General features: G+C 27.8%; 2 protein-coding genes across 2 annotated transcripts; both read right to left on the bottom strand.

The window, feature by feature from the left end:
• Window positions 1-1,133: 1,133 nt before the first annotated feature.
• On the bottom strand, window positions 1,134-4,140 carry LOC132925258 (52 kDa repressor of the inhibitor of the protein kinase-like). Its single transcript, XM_060989665.1, has 2 exons — window positions 1,730-4,140; window positions 1,134-1,179 (listed from the first exon to the last, which is right to left on the bottom strand). The coding sequence occupies exons 1-2, from the start codon at window positions 4,138-4,140 to the stop codon at window positions 1,134-1,136; spliced, it is 2,457 nt and encodes an 818-aa protein (XP_060845648.1).
• Window positions 4,141-6,993: 2,853 nt separating this feature from the next.
• On the bottom strand, window positions 6,994-11,509 carry LOC132928064 (uncharacterized). The gene is made up of 8 exons (XM_060992626.1): window positions 11,471-11,509; window positions 11,281-11,382; window positions 10,270-10,323; window positions 9,458-9,604; window positions 8,156-8,418; window positions 7,374-7,532; window positions 7,161-7,237; window positions 6,994-7,082 (listed from the first exon to the last, which is right to left on the bottom strand). The coding sequence occupies exons 1-8, from the start codon at window positions 11,507-11,509 to the stop codon at window positions 6,994-6,996; spliced, it is 930 nt and encodes a 309-aa protein (XP_060848609.1).
• Window positions 11,510-18,944: the final 7,435 nt, after the last annotated feature.

Here is an 18,944-nt window from a genome sequence, read left to right as displayed (position 1 = left end):
GAACTCGTTTGGGCTATTATATTATTATTGGACTTCGGCTTATTATATTAACTGAACATGGATTTAGAAATTAGTAAAATGTCTGTATTAGTATAAATAATTTTAAATTTACTAAGTATTATGTTTTAAAAAGTACCTACTTCCTAGTGATATTTATATTCATTGTCCTAAGTCTATTAAGGGGGAAGGGAAATGTATGTAAATACTTTTTAAACAAGTATTAACTATTACAAATTATTGATAAATAAGTATTAACATGCAAGGTAACTGTGTGGTAACCATGTGTGTGGTGGTTTAAGGCTTAACTGTTCCCAAACGAATGGTAATTTTGTGCGTACCACCCAATTAATTTAGATTTAGATAGTTTTACCAAATCTATCTAAGACAATTATTTTAGTGTTATTAATAAATGTTGTTTTTCTTACATTTGAACTTATCCATCAAAATAGAACATAAATGAAATAAAACAGCGAAATATGACATAAGATTAGTAACAGAAATGTATTTAAAAAAATTACAATTTTCCATCGAACTCTTAAAAATATTAATATTAAAAAGGCTAATTATTAGATAAATTAAATGCAGAGTAAGAATTTAATTTTAAAAACTTTAATTTGCTCACTTGAAAATGATATAAAGTGGTACCGTATTCGTTGGCAATGTTGACTTAATTAAAACACCAAAAAAGGTCATAATGCTCTGTCTCTAAGAGTATTGCAACAGGAGAGAATGAAAAACAGTATAAGGTGAGTATTTTAAGCATGAGAGCTTAAAAAAATTTACAAACCATGAAAGTAGTAAAAAAGACAAACAATCTGGGTCATCCTAAACAATAAATAGGTTGCGGCCTTTCTAAGAGCAAGATTAGATATTAGTAAAGATGAAAGAGATGTCAAAAACAAAAAGGAGAAATAAGAACGTATACTTCGTTCCAAAAGAGAATACTCCAGTTCTACGAACTTTTTTCCTTTTCCACTGGTCACTACCTATCCCGTAATATAGAAGGGCATATATCAATTGCGCCGAAAATCATAGGTAAAGAAAAAAAAGTTATGGGATAGGAAAAAGGTATACATCAATCAGGGGCGGATCCAGGAATTTTCTGTGGGGGGGGGCGCACATTTTGTAGACATTTATGTGGACCAATTACATTGGTCTTCCGATTTTTCGTCAAACTTTCTATGTAAGTTAAAATTATATTTATGTAAAATTAAAAGTATTTTCCCAAATATGTTTATGATTTTATTTATATCTAAAAATGTAATAAAGATAGGTAGGGATAAGAAGTAGGTATATAAAAATAATGAATCATAATTACTATTTATGATAAAATAAATACTTTACTTAAGCAATAATTAGTTTAAGTATTAATATACTTTAAATAGGTGCCACATACTTACTATTATATATAAATGTGTTACCAATTTATCATTTTGAACTAACTTACGTTCAAATAAAATTAATCACAGTTTAATTCAAGTAGGTATAAAACTTTATTTTATATTAAATAATCAATAAAACAAAACAGAAAACAAAATAGTTGTTACTGTTATTATAACTTCATATATAGGTGCTTAATATTATAAAATAATCATTGTACAGTTAATAAAATTACAAAATAAAGTCCAATTTTCTATTTTTATCATTAGCAAATCTATTAATGATATTCTCAATATTATTATGAATATCAATATTTTTGTGAATGTATAACAAAGCTAGACCAGTTAACCTTTCTTCGCTCATTCTAGATCTTAACCATGTTTTTAGTAAACGTAGAGAAGAAAAGCTTCTTTCTGCTGTAGCAATAGATATTGGGAGAGTGATTAGAATTTTAATAAATAAAGAAAATACTGGAAAATAGTCACAATCAAGCTTGTCTAGAAATGTTATAGCTGATGTTATAGTTGTGAGGTCAGTATCTGATTTTAATTTATTTTCAAATAGATTTAATTCTCCTTTTAGTTTTTGTTCAATAGAAAATATAGATTCACCAAATAACTCACTATATTGATTAGAAATGTCTTTAATTGATTGATTTAACTGTTCAGTGTTTTTGAAACATTTCATGAGATTCAATGGCATCAAAAAATTAAGATTAAAGCATTGCATATTATCACTAGAAAACCTATTATCAAAATCTTTTATTACTTCATCTAAAATAGGAATATAAATTGATATTCTCCAGTAACCTTGACTGTCTTCTGGGTTGACTTCAATATTATTTCTGTAAGTCTGCCTTTTAGAAGTCCTTGGAAGTTTTAGTTCAGTGCCTAATTTTGACATCATTTCAACAACATTATTATATATAATATTAAAGCACTGATTTGCATCGTTTCGTTTTGTACTTAGTACTTCTCTAAGTTCTTTTATTTTAGTAGTAGCAGAAAAAAGGTCTAAATTTTTAGTTTGGAGTAATATACTTAAAGGTCGTGTTAGACACATTATGTCATTTAAAGAGAAAATACACATAACAAATTCACTGTCTTGTATAGTTTTACACAATGAATTGGCTTTTGATGAAGTAGATATATCATACCATGTAGAAATTTCAGTTAAACTTTTCAATATAATTGGAAGGTCATTTATAAATTGTAATACAGAATCATGCCTCTCAATCCAGCGAGTTATGCAGTGACTAGTCAGCTGATACCCTAAATGTTTTTTTAAAATAAAATTTCTTTTAGCTGAAACATTGAAAAACTTTATTATTTCTTGTACAGTTCCAATAGCGTTTCTTACACTTTGAATCTTATTTGATCTAGATAAATTATTATTCAATGAATGATTTAAACACGGACATATTAAAGCATTCTTGGCAGATTTTTGTATAGTAATTGCTGCTCCACATATTGTCGACATATTAACACTGCAACCATCACAACCGATTCCTACACATAATTTTAAATCTAGTCCCACACTTTTCAACTTTTTTACAACTGTTGAACCAAGTATTTCTCCTGTAATAGTTGGTTCTGACTGTTGTAAATCTAATGTGTTACTTTCATTATCTGTATCAAAATCAAGAGCATCTGCACTATAATTGTCCTTATGAAGATCAACAAAACCAATAAAATCTTCTCTGACTGTATTTTCATAAATATATCTAATTGATATACTAAGTTGGGATATGTGAGATACATCAGTTGTTTCATCAAATAAAACACAGTAATATTTTGCCTTATGTATTCTATTTAATAAAATAGAAAGAACTTCATTACCACAATGATTTATTAACTCATTTGTTGATGTTTTACTAATATAAATAGCATTATTTTTAGCTGTCATTAAATGATTTTCCAAAACTTTATCCCCACTATCTATTCGGAATCTTAGTAATGAATGAAAATTTCCTTCAGTTGCAACAGGACTATTATTTGTATTAAGTAATGAACCATCATCACGATGGCCTCTTATAGGTATATTCTGTTGTCCATGTAAAATTAAAGTTTTTATTATTGGAACAAGTCTTTCTCTATTTTCAATAGCCTGTTGTTTACGTGAAGTTTCAACCTGATTCCGAATATCATAAGATGGATTTTTATATACTTGAATAAATGATTCACTTTTAACTATTGCCAACTTATGATACTGAGTTTGAGAATGGCAGTCTAAGTCTCCATGTTTTCCTAATAAATTAGCAAATTTTATAAGGGGTTCTGTCACCAATTTTTTAACAGATATTGTTTTTTGACCACCTACTAGAATATCATTAGTAAAAATGGCGCAATTTTTGCAAAAAAGTCCTTTTTTCACATCGGAATAAACTAACCAAGAATAATTAGATAAATGCTGATGATTAGGACGTCGCTTTTCTTCTCTATTGCGTTTGTTATGTACAGAAAAAGGTAATATATAATTTTTTGGAGGGACCCAGTGATTTTTAAGAATCATAAATTTAGTAAAATCATTAATAGAATATATGTGGTCTATATAGTTACCAATATCATAACTTTCCGATGAAGTAGTAGTATCATTATTATCATTAATAATACGTTGCGATTCTATTGAGCTCGTCGAAGCAGAAGTCAATAAACTATTGAACGACAAACTTGGAGTTAAAGTATCCACTTCTTCTGTTGATGTGACACTTTCATGGGTTTCATGCAAATTAATTTTTTTTTTTATAACAAATTTGTCCATTATAGGTTTAGAAATATACCGTTAATATTATATAATATATTATTATACCGTTAATATAACCATTAAGAAATAATTTAACATAAATATAGGTAACCACGACATAGAACAGCTAGTTCAATACTGAAACTATTTTTTTTACACTTGTACACAATACGAAGAAAATCAGATATTGTTTTTGTTGTATAATTTAAATTGTAATCTGATGAATAGTGAAATATTATATGTAAAGATATCTATTTCAATTATTACGATAACGGGGACTGTGCCATACGTCGGGGCCCGAAAATAATCTGAATGGAATATTTATTTTTAGATATAATTCAAATACTTATCAAGATAATATTAATAATAATATATAAACACTACACATGTAGAAACTAGAAATAACCTCAAACCGCCATCCGGCGATTTGGGATATAAAAATACGTCTCATTATTATTTATTAAAAAGTACGTCATTATGCTTACACACAATAATTTCATAAAAACATTTTACAATTTTTAAATCGTATTTAAATTTAAACTATTGTATTTTTAAATGTAATTTTTCAACTAAATAAAAGCCGAGGGGGTGGCGCGCGCCCCCTGCGCCACCCCCCTGGATCCGCCCCTGACATCAATTGCGCCGATCGATATTTGAATGAAATAAATGGTGTACGTCAATTACGCTGATCGATTCTTAAATATATATAAACGTCTATAATACTATTTCTATTATAACTACAAATCGGGTTTTACGTGTTTTAATTTAATATATCTATATCGTACATCATAGAAAAATTTAAATTATATTATTTTATTACTTGAAGATAAAACAAATTACAAAATGTGGACAAATACCGTGTTAGGTTAAAGGTAAAATCATAGTATTGTGCAGTACAATTCCACGCGTTGTTCGTATAGTCGTTCGTTTAGTTGTCGTGACTCGTGCTTAAATTTATAATGGAAATAATATTAAGTGAACATGGTAAAGAACTAATTATTTACCAAAATTATAAATTTTCTTATAAGGAACATACTAAAAAAGGGCATAAATGGCGGTGCGCACACAAAAGTTGCAACTCTAAGCTTTACGTAGATGAGGGTAAAACTACAATTTTATTTGAAGAAATTAAACATGAACATCATCCACCTAATAATCTGGAACGTCAAATTATATCAAATCAGATGAAAAGAAAAGCAATGGACAATATAACAGAGAAGCCGTTAAAAATAATAAGTAAGGAAATATCTAATCATTTAACAAACAACCTTAAAACCGACGATATTTCAAATATAAGGCAAAATTTATATAGAGCAAGGCGAAAAAATACTCCAACATATTGTCCACAAATTTGAGAGAAACCCAGGAAGCTTTACTTAGCATTCCAACATTTACGAATAAAGACGAAGAATTTTTATTAATAAACGATTCTGAAAACAAAATAACGGCATTTTCAACAATGGCTAATTTAAAATTTCTCTGTAGTCAAGAAAAAATATTTATTGACGGGACATTTTCTTACTGTCCCAAATTTTTGTATCAATTATTTACAATCCATACAGTTAACAACGGTCATTATATTCAATTAGTTTTTTTTCTTTTGCCAAATAAAGAAACTTAAATTTATGAGCAAGCATTTAATAGTTTAATTGAGATATATAAATCGAAATTGTCTGTACATTTTCAACCAAAAATTTGCATTGTAGATTTTGAGTAAAGCATACATAAGGCTGTTCTTACGGTTTGGCCGAATATAATATTACGTGGTTGCCGATTTCACCTCTCTCAATCATGGTGGAGAAAAATCCAATATTTAGGCTTATCTTTAGAATATAAAAATCATTCAAGTGACATTGGAAAATATTTGAAGTGGATACTCGGCTTACCATTACTTGAACCTGAAAACGTCGGCAATTGCTTCGCGGTTGATTTTATGAGCATTAAACCAATAGACGAACGAATTGATACGTTTTTCGATTACCTTGTTGATACATATATTGGTAAAGATGCAACTTTTCCACCGTATCTTTGGACATCGTGTATCATATCAGGTGAAAGAACGACAAATGCCTGTGAGTCGTTTCACTCAGCATTTGGAAAATATTTTTATTCACCACATCCAAACATTTTTGTTTTTTATGAAGTTTTAAAAATGATTCAACTTCAATCATACATAAAAATGAATAGCGTCAAGAAAGAAAATAAGAATAAAAAACAAAAAACCATAGTTGAAGATAATATATCCAAGTATTTAAATGGAAATTTAGATATGTTTGAATTTGTACAACGGATAAGCTACCACTACAAAAAATGATTAAAAGGTAATTAAATATAAATCTATTTTTATATCTACATTTTCTAATTTTAATTTAATTTTTTTAGATTGAGATTAAGATTCAAGACACTTCATCAGAGAGATAAATTTGTATGTAAATTATTTTTATTTAAATTTACTTTTTAATATAACTTTTTTAGTACTAGCGCAATAGACGTATACCTTTTTGATATACCTTTTTTATACCGGCGCAATAGATGTATACTATGCAGGTAGTGTCCAAAATTCGGCGCAATAGACGAAACTCCATATAGAAGATGTATTTCGCCGGACGGAAACAGGTTGCCACCTGGTGTATTCTCTTTTGGAACGGAGTATAGTGATCACAGTGATGCATCATATAAAGAACCTGAACATTATATGTATGCGAGGTGTCCCATTTAAAATACAACTTAAATTTATCAAAACTATAAAAATGATTTTGAGTAATTCTATATAAAATTTGTCAACAATTTATTAGAAGATTTATTTTCTAAGTTAAAGAATTGCACATATAGACGTTTATCTACATTATGTTTACTCTAATTTTTCATTGGTTAATCATCAAACTGATGAGCCTTGATGAATTGTGATTTAAATTCATTATCCACATTATCAGCCAGACAAGTAGGTGGACAACAGTTTTCTGCTAAAAAAAAAGGTGTGATAAGTCACATACACAATGTATGATGATAAGTAGTTGGTATTTCTGTTATTTTCTTACCTAAATTACTTTCTGCGACAATGTCAAGTGTGTTTCCACACCCATCATCCAACATGTATACACCCGGTTCTTTGTAACTATGTGGTTACAAAAAAAATTATTTTAAAATGTTTGAAAAGTAAAAAAAAAATTTATGAAATTTCAACCAAGGTGAGTAAATTAGCACGATTATTATTATAATTTATTAGTTTTGGATTTTTGAGAAAGAAATACCTATAGTTGTACACCGTACAGCATTCTACTGCGTCTTCCGGCTTACAATATTCTACTTTTTCTGCCCACGGAGTAGGGAGTTTTTCCTTCGGTTCGACTAGTTTGTAGCTGCATCTTTGTACGGTATTCATATCCATTCCTTCCGCGGGAACGGTATAGCTATATATTCATTGTTAAATATTACATTAATATTAAAATAATAAAAATAGTAACGATTCTTAAACACAAACGGCATACATATAAGCCACATTATGTTCAATTATTTATATAGATTTTAGTAAATACATACTGTATATATGTATACAGTAGAAGTCACTACGAGTAGTATATGATAAATCATCTAATAGTATTGCCCATATGATTGTATATTAAAATAAACTTTAGAACAAGTATGGTTACACTATAGCCAAATATTGTTAATAATGTTAGCTATTAAATAAAAAGTCTAATTTTTCATTTACCATTTAAAACGATTCTAACCTAACGAGGAAAACTAGCTAACACTTGAATTTCGTTATAATAATTGTATACTATAAATATATATATTAGAATATATACATGTTTGTTAGTTAGGCAATGCTAATTTACTCTAACGTCTTCATATAAATAGTTAATTTTGAAATAATTTCTAAAATAATCACCGTATAAATTTAGGTACAAAGAACAAACAAATATAATTGTTTTTTTTTTAAAATTTGGGCAAAAAATGAAATATTGTTTATATTTAAATGGTCTCTTGCCCGATCACAATAACGCCTGAACCTAACACTGTGGTACATTACCAAGCGTGTGGTTTGTAATTCTCCATCGGCCCTGCGCACACCGGTTGGTACGATAAGTTGGTAGTAGTCAACCCAGCCATCGGACATTCAGACCGAATAAGGTTGCCTGACGGTATAATGTTCTTCCGGCGCCCGCCATCACACGGCCCGTAGTAATCATGTTGTTGAGTAGTTATCAGCCGCATGGGTCCCGTGCCCGTCAAACAGTGGTCTTTAGGTGTGATTTTTTGCACTACTGGCGCACATTGTACTGGGTAACTTAGCTGCGGTATTTAAATGACACAATTAACAATATAACAATATGACTAATCAAAATAATTAAGCTTGTAAATAATATAATGTTTTTATTTAAAATTTTAATATTTACCCGTAGAGATCCACTGATTGTGAATAAAAATTACAAATATATTTTAAACTACATTTAAATGACATTTTGATTTACCTAAATACAATCCCACAAACATTTAATATAATTATTATATAACAGAAAGATAGTTAGGTATTAAAGTTTAAAATAAATGGATATATCATTCCTTGGAATTTATATAATAATTACAGATTTTGGTACTAATATTATATTAAGTTGCAATTATATAGCAATTATAGTAAAATAGACAAAAATTGTACAAGCAAAAGCTTAAAATACCTTTTGATTTAAAACTTAATTAACACTGATAAAAAAAAACTCGTTGTTTATATTATAGTTATCTTATTTCCTTACCGTCTAACGATATGAAAACTACATGGAGTTTAATAAATGAAGCTTCATACTGTATTAAAAAAAAAATGGGACCACGTTTAAACAGCCTAGCTAGAAAGGTTATATATATATATATATATATATATATAAATTCCAATTACTGACAAACATGCAATATTAAATGAACCTAATATTCCTTTTAATAACACTAATTTTGGCAATCAAAGATTTATAATTTTAGCTATATTATTATTACGTAAATATAACATAAATATTTTTCCTTTTGCTAATTTTGCTCAGTATAAAAATTATGTGGTCTAACCGAGACGCATTTTCGTAAACAATAAATAATTATAACCTGTATTGTTCTTATTAGCTTTCGTGATATAATTCATATTAAATTAATCATAATAATTAATCATATTAATTACTAATTTTAAATTGTAAATTTTTTTTTGCGGTTATAATAAATAAATATTATTGTTATTAAAAATAATAATAATAATAAATATAAGCTGTGTTATAGATGGTTAATAAAATAATAAAATCTATAATTTTCATGGAAGAGGTTTTCGTCTAACAAATAAAAACTCTAAACGAACCTTGTGCACTGTTTCATCCTGAAATTCACCGGCCATTACTATATGATCAGGGTGTACGACAGGTTTGGCACGACAAACGTCATGTTGGTAGAATGAACGACTGTAGATGGAGTCGTCCGTAAAACGCGCATCGCTTAAGTGTGTTTGCTGTAATAAAAAGTGCGAAATAAACCGTTGGCTGACACATTACAGCGATAAATATATTTGGAGAAAACGTTTTAAGTACAGTACAATTGCATCAGAGTTTTCTTTACTTTACGTAACTTATTTTTATCTATACTATAATTTTGAAATAGATCTTTATATTATTATATTATATACAAACTCATATATATGTATGCCTGAGTGGTGCTTGTATATGCACATATAACTGAAGTGTTCAGAATCATGTTCCGGTATATACTTTGACTATTATTGTATATTATATACATTTTATTTTATTTTTATCTTTATTTGTTATTATTACAATTTATAAATAATTGATAGTATGAATGCAATTTTAAATCATTATTTATAGCTTTTGAACAAAATAAAAAATAAAATAATGGCCAATATTAAGTCAAAATAAAGTGAGTCCAATTTGACAAATTCCTGGTTAAAGAAAAAAATATAAGAACTATCGATTATTATTTAATTTATTATTATCATTAGTCTAATTTTCCAACTTTTTATTTTGTAGTTGTTATGTAATTTCACCTATTTAAAGGTATGTATTAGGTACGAATTGAACATAATATTCTATGATTAATGTCATCAGTATTTTTTTTTACAGAAAATATACACATACATGTAAGGTGTAAGTAGGTACTTACCGAGGCAGGTATACACAGATCTGGACGACATGGCTGGACGTATTTATATTCATTCTAGAAAAAAATACCATAGAATATACCAAAAACAGGTACTTAATACCATACAATATAGGTAGTGTTATAATATTATGATATACAAACACATTATTAACTTATCATAATTTAATTATAAATAAATAGTAGATTACCACCAACCGGTCATTGTAATAGATTAAATTCACAATTATTTTTAAAAAGAATACATTTTTATATTATAAAATCATCGCATTAAACATAGAATACTGTGAGTTTCACTTTAATAGATGTTGAAAATCCGTAGTGTAGATGATTATAAAAATATTTAGATACATAGTATTTAATAGGGGAGCAGTAAAATAAATTATTTTTATTTTTGAGTTATTTCTATAAGACATCGATGTTAGGATTTATTTAACGTTCATTAATTTTACTTAATTCCAATCGTAAAGCTTCCTTTACTGGAATATGATGGATTAGGACTATCCAGTACATCTATCTATCTAGTACATGAACATTAGGTCCAAGAGAATAAATATCTTACTTATCCGATTCATGTTAATTGATCACCCCTATGCAGCTTGTTGAATATGATTATTGGTATTAAAAAATATTACTTTATTTTAATATTTCATCAAGAAATGGGGTACCTACATAGGTACAAATAGGGGGGCGCTTTTTTATAATATTACAATCAGTAACTATTCAAAGCTATGCCCGGAAAATGTAGAGCTTAAGCACCCTCAGTTTTTATATTGAAATTGCGCCTATGGGTACTCATACTTAAACATTTTAAAATGTCTCCAGTAATGAAGTCTTATTCAGATCTATAATTCTACTATTTCCAACCATAAACAATTAAGTATACATAATTTTCATTTTAATGCAAACACAATCAAAATCAGAATATAATACTAAATAGAATAGAAAATTTAATGCTTGCTGAATTATAAAAAATATGACAAATATAGATCATTTTTAAAAAATATTTTATACCTTTAATGTTTTACAAGTTTCGATACTTTTACATCTGCAATTAAGCTTGGATGGTTTGCGCAAACAGCTTTTCGGAACAACAGTATCACGTACTTTTGAACACTACAAAGCATATGGTAAAATATCAAATACATAATAATAATTTTACTTTGTAACACGGAATTAATTGAAATTGAATTATATTTTGTACTTCGTATGCTTTTTGTATACATTCTTTTACTTGCGCCATTTTACGTTATTAGTGATATTGATGACTGTAATAAAAAATTCACTTAACTTTTAAGATAAATTATTTACTGTATTAAATGATTTAAATATAAGTTCAAAAATAAATTATTTATAAAATACCAAATAAACAAACTTAAGGTTACTAGGTACCTACACTATTTACTGAGACATATAAAAGCTAGCCCGAAAAGTAAATAAATATAGAACAACTCCAACGGTCTATCCGTAATTATAGCCAAGAATTAGTCAAATTAGCAATGAAGGTTCAATCCTTTTTATACAAAAAATATAGGCATAGTCTACGTGTTTGTGTCATAGTAAGCAGGAAAAAATCTATAAGTTTCTATTTCTTATTTACCACATATTACGCTATTGACCGTCTAAAACCATAAAAAAAGTAATAAAAATATTAAAAAATGGTCACAAAACTATTATGTACAAATACACAAAAACAATATCTTAAACAGCTCAAGGTACTACTAACAAGGAAAATCGGATTACTACATCGGGCATATCCGGATTTCAAAAATCCAAATTATTCGGATTCGGATCCATAAATCCGGATAATTCGGAAATTTCTGATAAGAATTTGAATCAAATACGGATTTCATGCCCATCCTATAAGTCACATACTCACAATTTAAACTCACTTCCACGCGCGAAATATTCTTATGTACATCAACTATATAATATAATATTTTTAAAAAAAGATATTTATTACAAAGCAGAATGATAGTTGACATAGCATATTTATTCAAGGCAATTCAAAGAATTCGACACAATAAGATAAGTTTTATTGTATGTTTTCTGACTTTAAAATTATAACAGAAAAAAAAATAGGTTTCTTAGCACATTTGTTTTTAAATGTAACATGAGTAATACGATAGAAAATATTTATTCAGAAGCTCCACAACGAAAAGGATTTAGCATAAATACATCTGTTATATTAAACACAGGACAAGGATATTCCCAATTGGAAGAGTTTAATGGTATACAATATACAAAATACATGATATGTATTTGTCATTTCCTACTTTTCAACATATTCATGAAGAAATTAGTCAATGTATACTTAGTATAAATTTGGAATAAATGGAAAAAAGTTAGGAAAGAGGAATCAATAATTGTAATTAAAAACAGAGACGTAGACGAACAAGCCACAAGATCGTCCCTTGATAACCGTAATTGCAGATGATACGTGGTCAAAAATATCATAACAAAGCAATTATAATGCCTAGAGTCACTTCCACATTTGGATAGAATACATAAAATATTTATTTGTTGGCGTTAAAACTAAAAACTAAATATTGCATTATTTGTCATCGAGTATCCTAACAAAATGACCCAACCAGATCTTACGTGTATTAAAAGAATTAGAATAGTATCTCTACTTCTACGGAATCGTGTAAATTGTATAATAGTTAAAAGATTCAAGTGAGTAATCCAATGTAGAATCCAAATATTACTTTTTGTTGTTTAATATAAGGTACAACCAATGTCATTTTCCACAACTTCATTCGATATACATATATGTCATCGACCAGATTATAAGTCAATTTTAATATCTAAAATTCAAAATTAATTTAGTCTGAATATAATAGGCTGCCAAATTCACTCTAAAGATGTACTAATCAACTGTTATGTGGAGAAAATATTCTAACACAAAAGATAAAATTCGAAACATTTAAACATTTGAAAGTGGTGGTGCGTTCAGATCAACGCCTCACAATCTGAAAATTTTCAAATAACCTCGGTATTAATAAAGAGACCATTCACTAGATGGTATACGACGATTTATAAATGCGAAAGCTCTGTGCAAATCACTAAAAATTCAACAGTTTTTGATCAGTAGAAATATAACAACGCTTTAATATAGCTATATTGGTTTTTGGCTCTTTCCAAAATTAAAGGAATCAATGAAAGAACATCGTTATCAGAATTTGAAGGACATTCAACGTACTGTGACGTCGGTGTCGAAGAGTGACTTTTCGTGACTTACAGGGTGGTTGGGGGGGGCTGGCTTCCTGAAATGGGAAAAACACTGGACCAAGTGTGTTAGACTTAGGGGAGAGTACTGTATATGGGTTAGAAATTTTTGTAAATATAAAATTAATGTTTAAAAATTAAAAATTCTCGTTATTTAATTGCCACACCTAGTACGTTGAATAGTTTTTAAGATACAGCGATCAGTGAGTCAGTGGTAGTATTTGGATTTTATATACATATTTAGATAGATAGCCAGAATTAAATCCATTTATAGTGGGTAAAAATTTGTATTATGTCAACTTAATTAAGACTATTACCTGTTACATTAAGAAAATTAAGAGCCAACATTTACCAGCTACCTATTGAAATTGTTGAAAACTGAAGTTAAAAATGAACTAAAAAAAAAAATCAAGAGGAAGGACACACCACTAAACTAGATTTTAAAAGTAAATGTGATAGTTTTTATAAAATCTACCAATTTACATTTACAATTGGTCTGAATGGATCTATTATAATTCCGAATTAAAAGACTTTTTATGGGTGACACTTACTCCAAAATAATCATCACTTGGAATAATAAAGCATTTAATACGATTTTTAACTACAACTTATAATATGATTTACATTGACTAAAACCATTTTTTTGAAAAATTTAAAATGTTCAAAAATATTTCAAAGAACAAAGTGAAGAATGACATAACATATCACTTGAATAACGTTGGTTATCAGCTTTTAAAGAACTTAATATAACATTTTATTATCTATTAATAGTTATTGAATTTTATTTTTCATTGCCTGGGTCAAATACAGCAGCAGAACGCATGTTTTCATTAATGAATGGTACATCAAACAAAATCTCGAAATAAATTAGATGTAAGTACAGTTGAGGCTTCATTAATAGTTAAAACAAGTTTTAATAACATGTCTTTTTTAAATTAAAATTATTTTTCTTGTATATGTGCGTTTTGCTTTCTGGACTGCCCTAATTGGACAGAACATTCCATTTTCATCAAACTTCGACACATATGGCGATTTTTAGTTATTTTGCTCAAGAATGGTGCAGAAAAACGTTTTAGTAAACAGCTGTGGTCCATTTTTAATGTATGCTGCACTTTCTCATACGTATTTTAAAACCACCTGGCTTGATAAATAATGATATTTGAACAAAATAAATCAGAATGTGAATCGCCAGACAGTGAAGATACAAATAATTATTTTGATTGGTCAAAAAAATAACTTTAAAGTAACTCTTCTTTTAAAACAGGAAACATCAAATTTTTAACCAAAAATCTAATTAGAAAAGTATTTGTGAAATTTAACATACCACTGCTAAGCAGTGGAGCTGTATAACTTGTCTTTAGTAATGATAGTGCCGTATTGCCTAAAAAAAGAGGGAAAATTACTGATGAAAACTTCAAAAATATAATTATGCTTAAATGTAACAAATATTTAATCTGAAAATATTATAATATTTTTTTTCAAATAAATACTTTTTAAATTCCTAGTTTAATTCTTAGGTATGTATTGTTTTTAATTGTGCCAACATTAATGTAAGATTATATTATATGTTTGTATAAATTATATGAGGATATGAACCATGAATCTTGGAGTGTAAATTAATTATAACAGATATTTATTATTGTAAATTATAAATTTTCATAGTGATATAGGTAGATGGGTATATTAAAATTTACAATCACAATGTATTTAAAACAAAAATATTTTAATAGCATTCCAATTATTTTATTCAGAATACATATTTGGAATACTATTTTTCAAATGTGAGTATTTATTCCAAAAATTTTTAAAAAATATTTTACCAAATACTGCCTTTTATTTTCTATCATAATACTTATTTGATTTTATAATGTTCTCAGTAATTTACACAATATCTTGTTCAAAACTATAATATCAAAATTCACTTCACTTTGAAATGATCAGTTTAAAAAAAACAGAGGATATAACCAATCATTATTAGGTGTTATGGTATACATATTGTGAACTATCAACAAATTAAAATTAAAACAAAACGTTTTTATTAATATTGTTGTATTACTATTACTATTAATAAATATTTATTTTACCGAAAAATATTCCATAAATGTTCCTTGGATTTCAATTTTGTTAAATTATTTTTAGAACAGATTCTTGATTATCCTTTGCTGAACGACACTTTTCTTAGACGAGTCTTCTAGCCATGACCGTACGTACATTTCTGGTTTGAACACTTCAATAGGTAGGCCGTTAGATTTAATAAACATTGAACTGGATTGAAATTAAAAGTGATGCTCTTAAATTTTTTATAATATTATTAATGAGGCTAAATCTCCTTTCACATTCAGCTGTTGAACATTGTTGGCAACGATAGACACAATTGTATTTAAAATGGGTTTTAATTTTTTTGGTATCAATTCATTACCGTATCATGGTCCCAATATGCATAATATGTTTATTCGTAATGATCGGAAGGTATACAGAGTATACCGCTAAATACCCTCCACTACAGTACTGAGTGTGTAATTTGAAACCTTAAATTATCTGCATTATATTCCAGTGAAATTACTACAAGATACTTCATTTTCATGTGTTTGACTATTACCTTGATTTCCTATGGCTGAACTTATTTAATTCAGTCACCCAAAACAACTGTAACGTTAGAAATAATGTCTGTACAATGTTGACTTGAAATGTTTTGTTCATCATTTTGCACATTGTTATTACTATTTCTACTGGCAAAGTTCATCATTAGTAGTTGTAACCTACGTTTTTCCATCATGCTTAAGCTAATGAAATGATGGATAATTTTAATACATATTAAAACAGTATTTTAATATTCTAAAACTAACTTTCTATCTATTATAACTATTTGTACATACATAAAAAGTATTTAATACGGTTTAGTAAATTATTATTCTTTGCGATATAATGTAATTTAAGCAATAACAATGTAAGTACAATAAAACACTGAACAATTTCATTTTAGTTTAGTACAATATCACTCATGTAGGTACGTAAGACATTAAATTGAAACTAATTTATTCCATCAAATGCGTTTCTACATATAAAACTATGGTACTCATTTAATTATTTAATTAGGTAATGATTAAACGATTTAAAACAAATTGTTTGGATTATCTATTATTTAACCAAAGTAATTAAAACATCAATCAACCTATATTCTACGATTGGGTTTTTGACGTTTTTCTCACGGACTAAGATAGAGTCTGAAGTTTCTGTGATATATTGTAGTATATGCATGGTGATAAGTGAGCCGCGATCGTCATGCGCCAAGTGGACATTTTCATCAGAGCTACTCCAACTGTTTCCCCGCCTAAAATAATTTCAAACGATATAATGTAAGCTATTAAAATTTTTTTTGTTTAATAATAACAATAGTATTTAAAAATAATAATATTAATAACTTATTAAAATAAAAATAAAAATATTTATACAAATAATATCAAAATAATTCGTTGTTATCATCGTCGACATTCGTGTAGCAAGTGATCTATGCAGTAGAATGATCTGCGAATTCAAGAGGAGTGATCTACGTACAAATTAATAAAAATATTATATTTTTTAATTCTATAAAAATATAATATTTTTTATTACGAATTATTATATAATCATACAACTATTCGTCAAGTATAAAAAAAGAAAATATAATTAGCCATATATAATACAAATTTCAATTACAGTAAACATTTTTAGTATCATTTAAAATTTTAAAAAGTATGTTGAGGATTAACTGATCTCCACCATGCTTCAATCAGATGAAGATGTAATAGTTTCAATGTAATGTTATGCATTTTTCGAAGTATTTTCATTTTAAGATATAACCAAATGCATTTTATTGTCTGGGTGTTTGCTCCTGTTAGCGGGTCGACAAAATGTTTGGAATGGTTTACAGCCAGGGCCGTAGCCATGGTGAGGCGACTGAGGCATTTGCCTCAGACGCCAATGAAATGGGGGCGCTAAACGTTGATACATTTTTTAAATTAAAATATTATTCTACCAATATATAGTATTTAAGGAGCATTTAAAAATGTTTTACGTAAAAAAAATATTTAACTATTCAATTATACTACTTGTAACTGTCACCGAGAGCGCTAAGCCGCTAACTACCCGATGAGTGCTCAAATAACATACTAAAGTTTGTATGGCACATAATGCATTTTAGCATTTATCCTTACTTTAAGCTCACGTCTTCTGCAGCTTTATTCCCTGCTGTTTATTTATTTTATTTTGTTTGGTTAACCCAGAGTTACATCTAGGCACAAAACCCTTAGAGGCAGTCTTTTAAAGTATTCAAATACATGTATTTGGAAACTAGTATTTAAATACATTTTGAAGTACCTATTTGTATGGTATTCCAAATACAATTTGGCCAACATGCCAACATGCTATTATCTTTAAAAGTCTTCAGAGAATTAATTTTAAAATGTTTAAAATGTAAAGTATGTAGATTTGTAAAAATTAAAAAAAATACTTTGTGAGTATTCGTAAAATACATTATTTTATAAGTATTTTAAAAGTATTTTTAATACTTTTCATGCAAATACACTAGTATTACAGCAGTATTTTAATAATTTTTTACAAGACTGCTGAAGAGGCATACTAGATAAGTAAAAAATTAAATTTCAAACGACGTTTGCACAAAAAATTATTTTGAGATTTATTTTTTATGTGTCAATTAAAATTAATTTTAAAATAAATACTTCTCTAATAAACAAATACATAATAGTTTAACACTTTTAAAATAAGATTGTTTTGACGAAAGGGGGCGCATATACTCAAACTTGCCTCAGGCGTCAAATGAGTTTGTTACGGCTCTGTTTACAGCCAAGTGATTATAACCTTGATTTTGTAAAGCTTTATAGGGTTTCCATTCGTCTGACATGATTATTGTTTCTGGAAGTATTTCTTTTTCAATTATTGGAATAAGTGTAGCCCTATCTCAACGTTCAAAAAAAAAAAAAAACGTTTTTCAAGAAACCTATCATGGCGCCAACACATTCCAAAAACCCAAAGTCCTTCTACTCATTTACCATAATTTCTATTCTGGTTATTAGGAGGAATATTTTCAGAATCGTAGGTAATCTAAGTTTGAACTATCGTCGTCCGTTAAATTTGCACCTCTACGATCACCCAGAAGAATCCTGCCTCTATTATATTATTTACCTTTTTCTAGTAGTAATGACTCGTCAATTTGAACACACTCATTAGGTCCACTTATAGGTTTCCGATTTTCATAAATACTACAACACACATAACGGCATAAATTGTACCAAGCTACTACTGTTTTATTAGATCGTCCAGTAATCTGACAAACGTTTACTATACTCATGTCTTCTAAACAGTAAAAAGCTAACTTTAAAATTTTTCCCAGCAACAATTTAGAATTACATTTATTATTAAAATCCGTATAAGTAAAAAATGTATTGTCTTGA

Source organism: Rhopalosiphum padi, chromosome 3 (assembly GCF_020882245.1).
Source record: "Rhopalosiphum padi isolate XX-2018 chromosome 3, ASM2088224v1, whole genome shotgun sequence".
Taxonomy (NCBI): Eukaryota; Metazoa; Arthropoda; class Insecta; order Hemiptera; family Aphididae; genus Rhopalosiphum; species Rhopalosiphum padi.
Note: the sequence above shows the minus strand (reverse complement) of the source record. Positions and strands in the feature narration are given on the sequence as shown.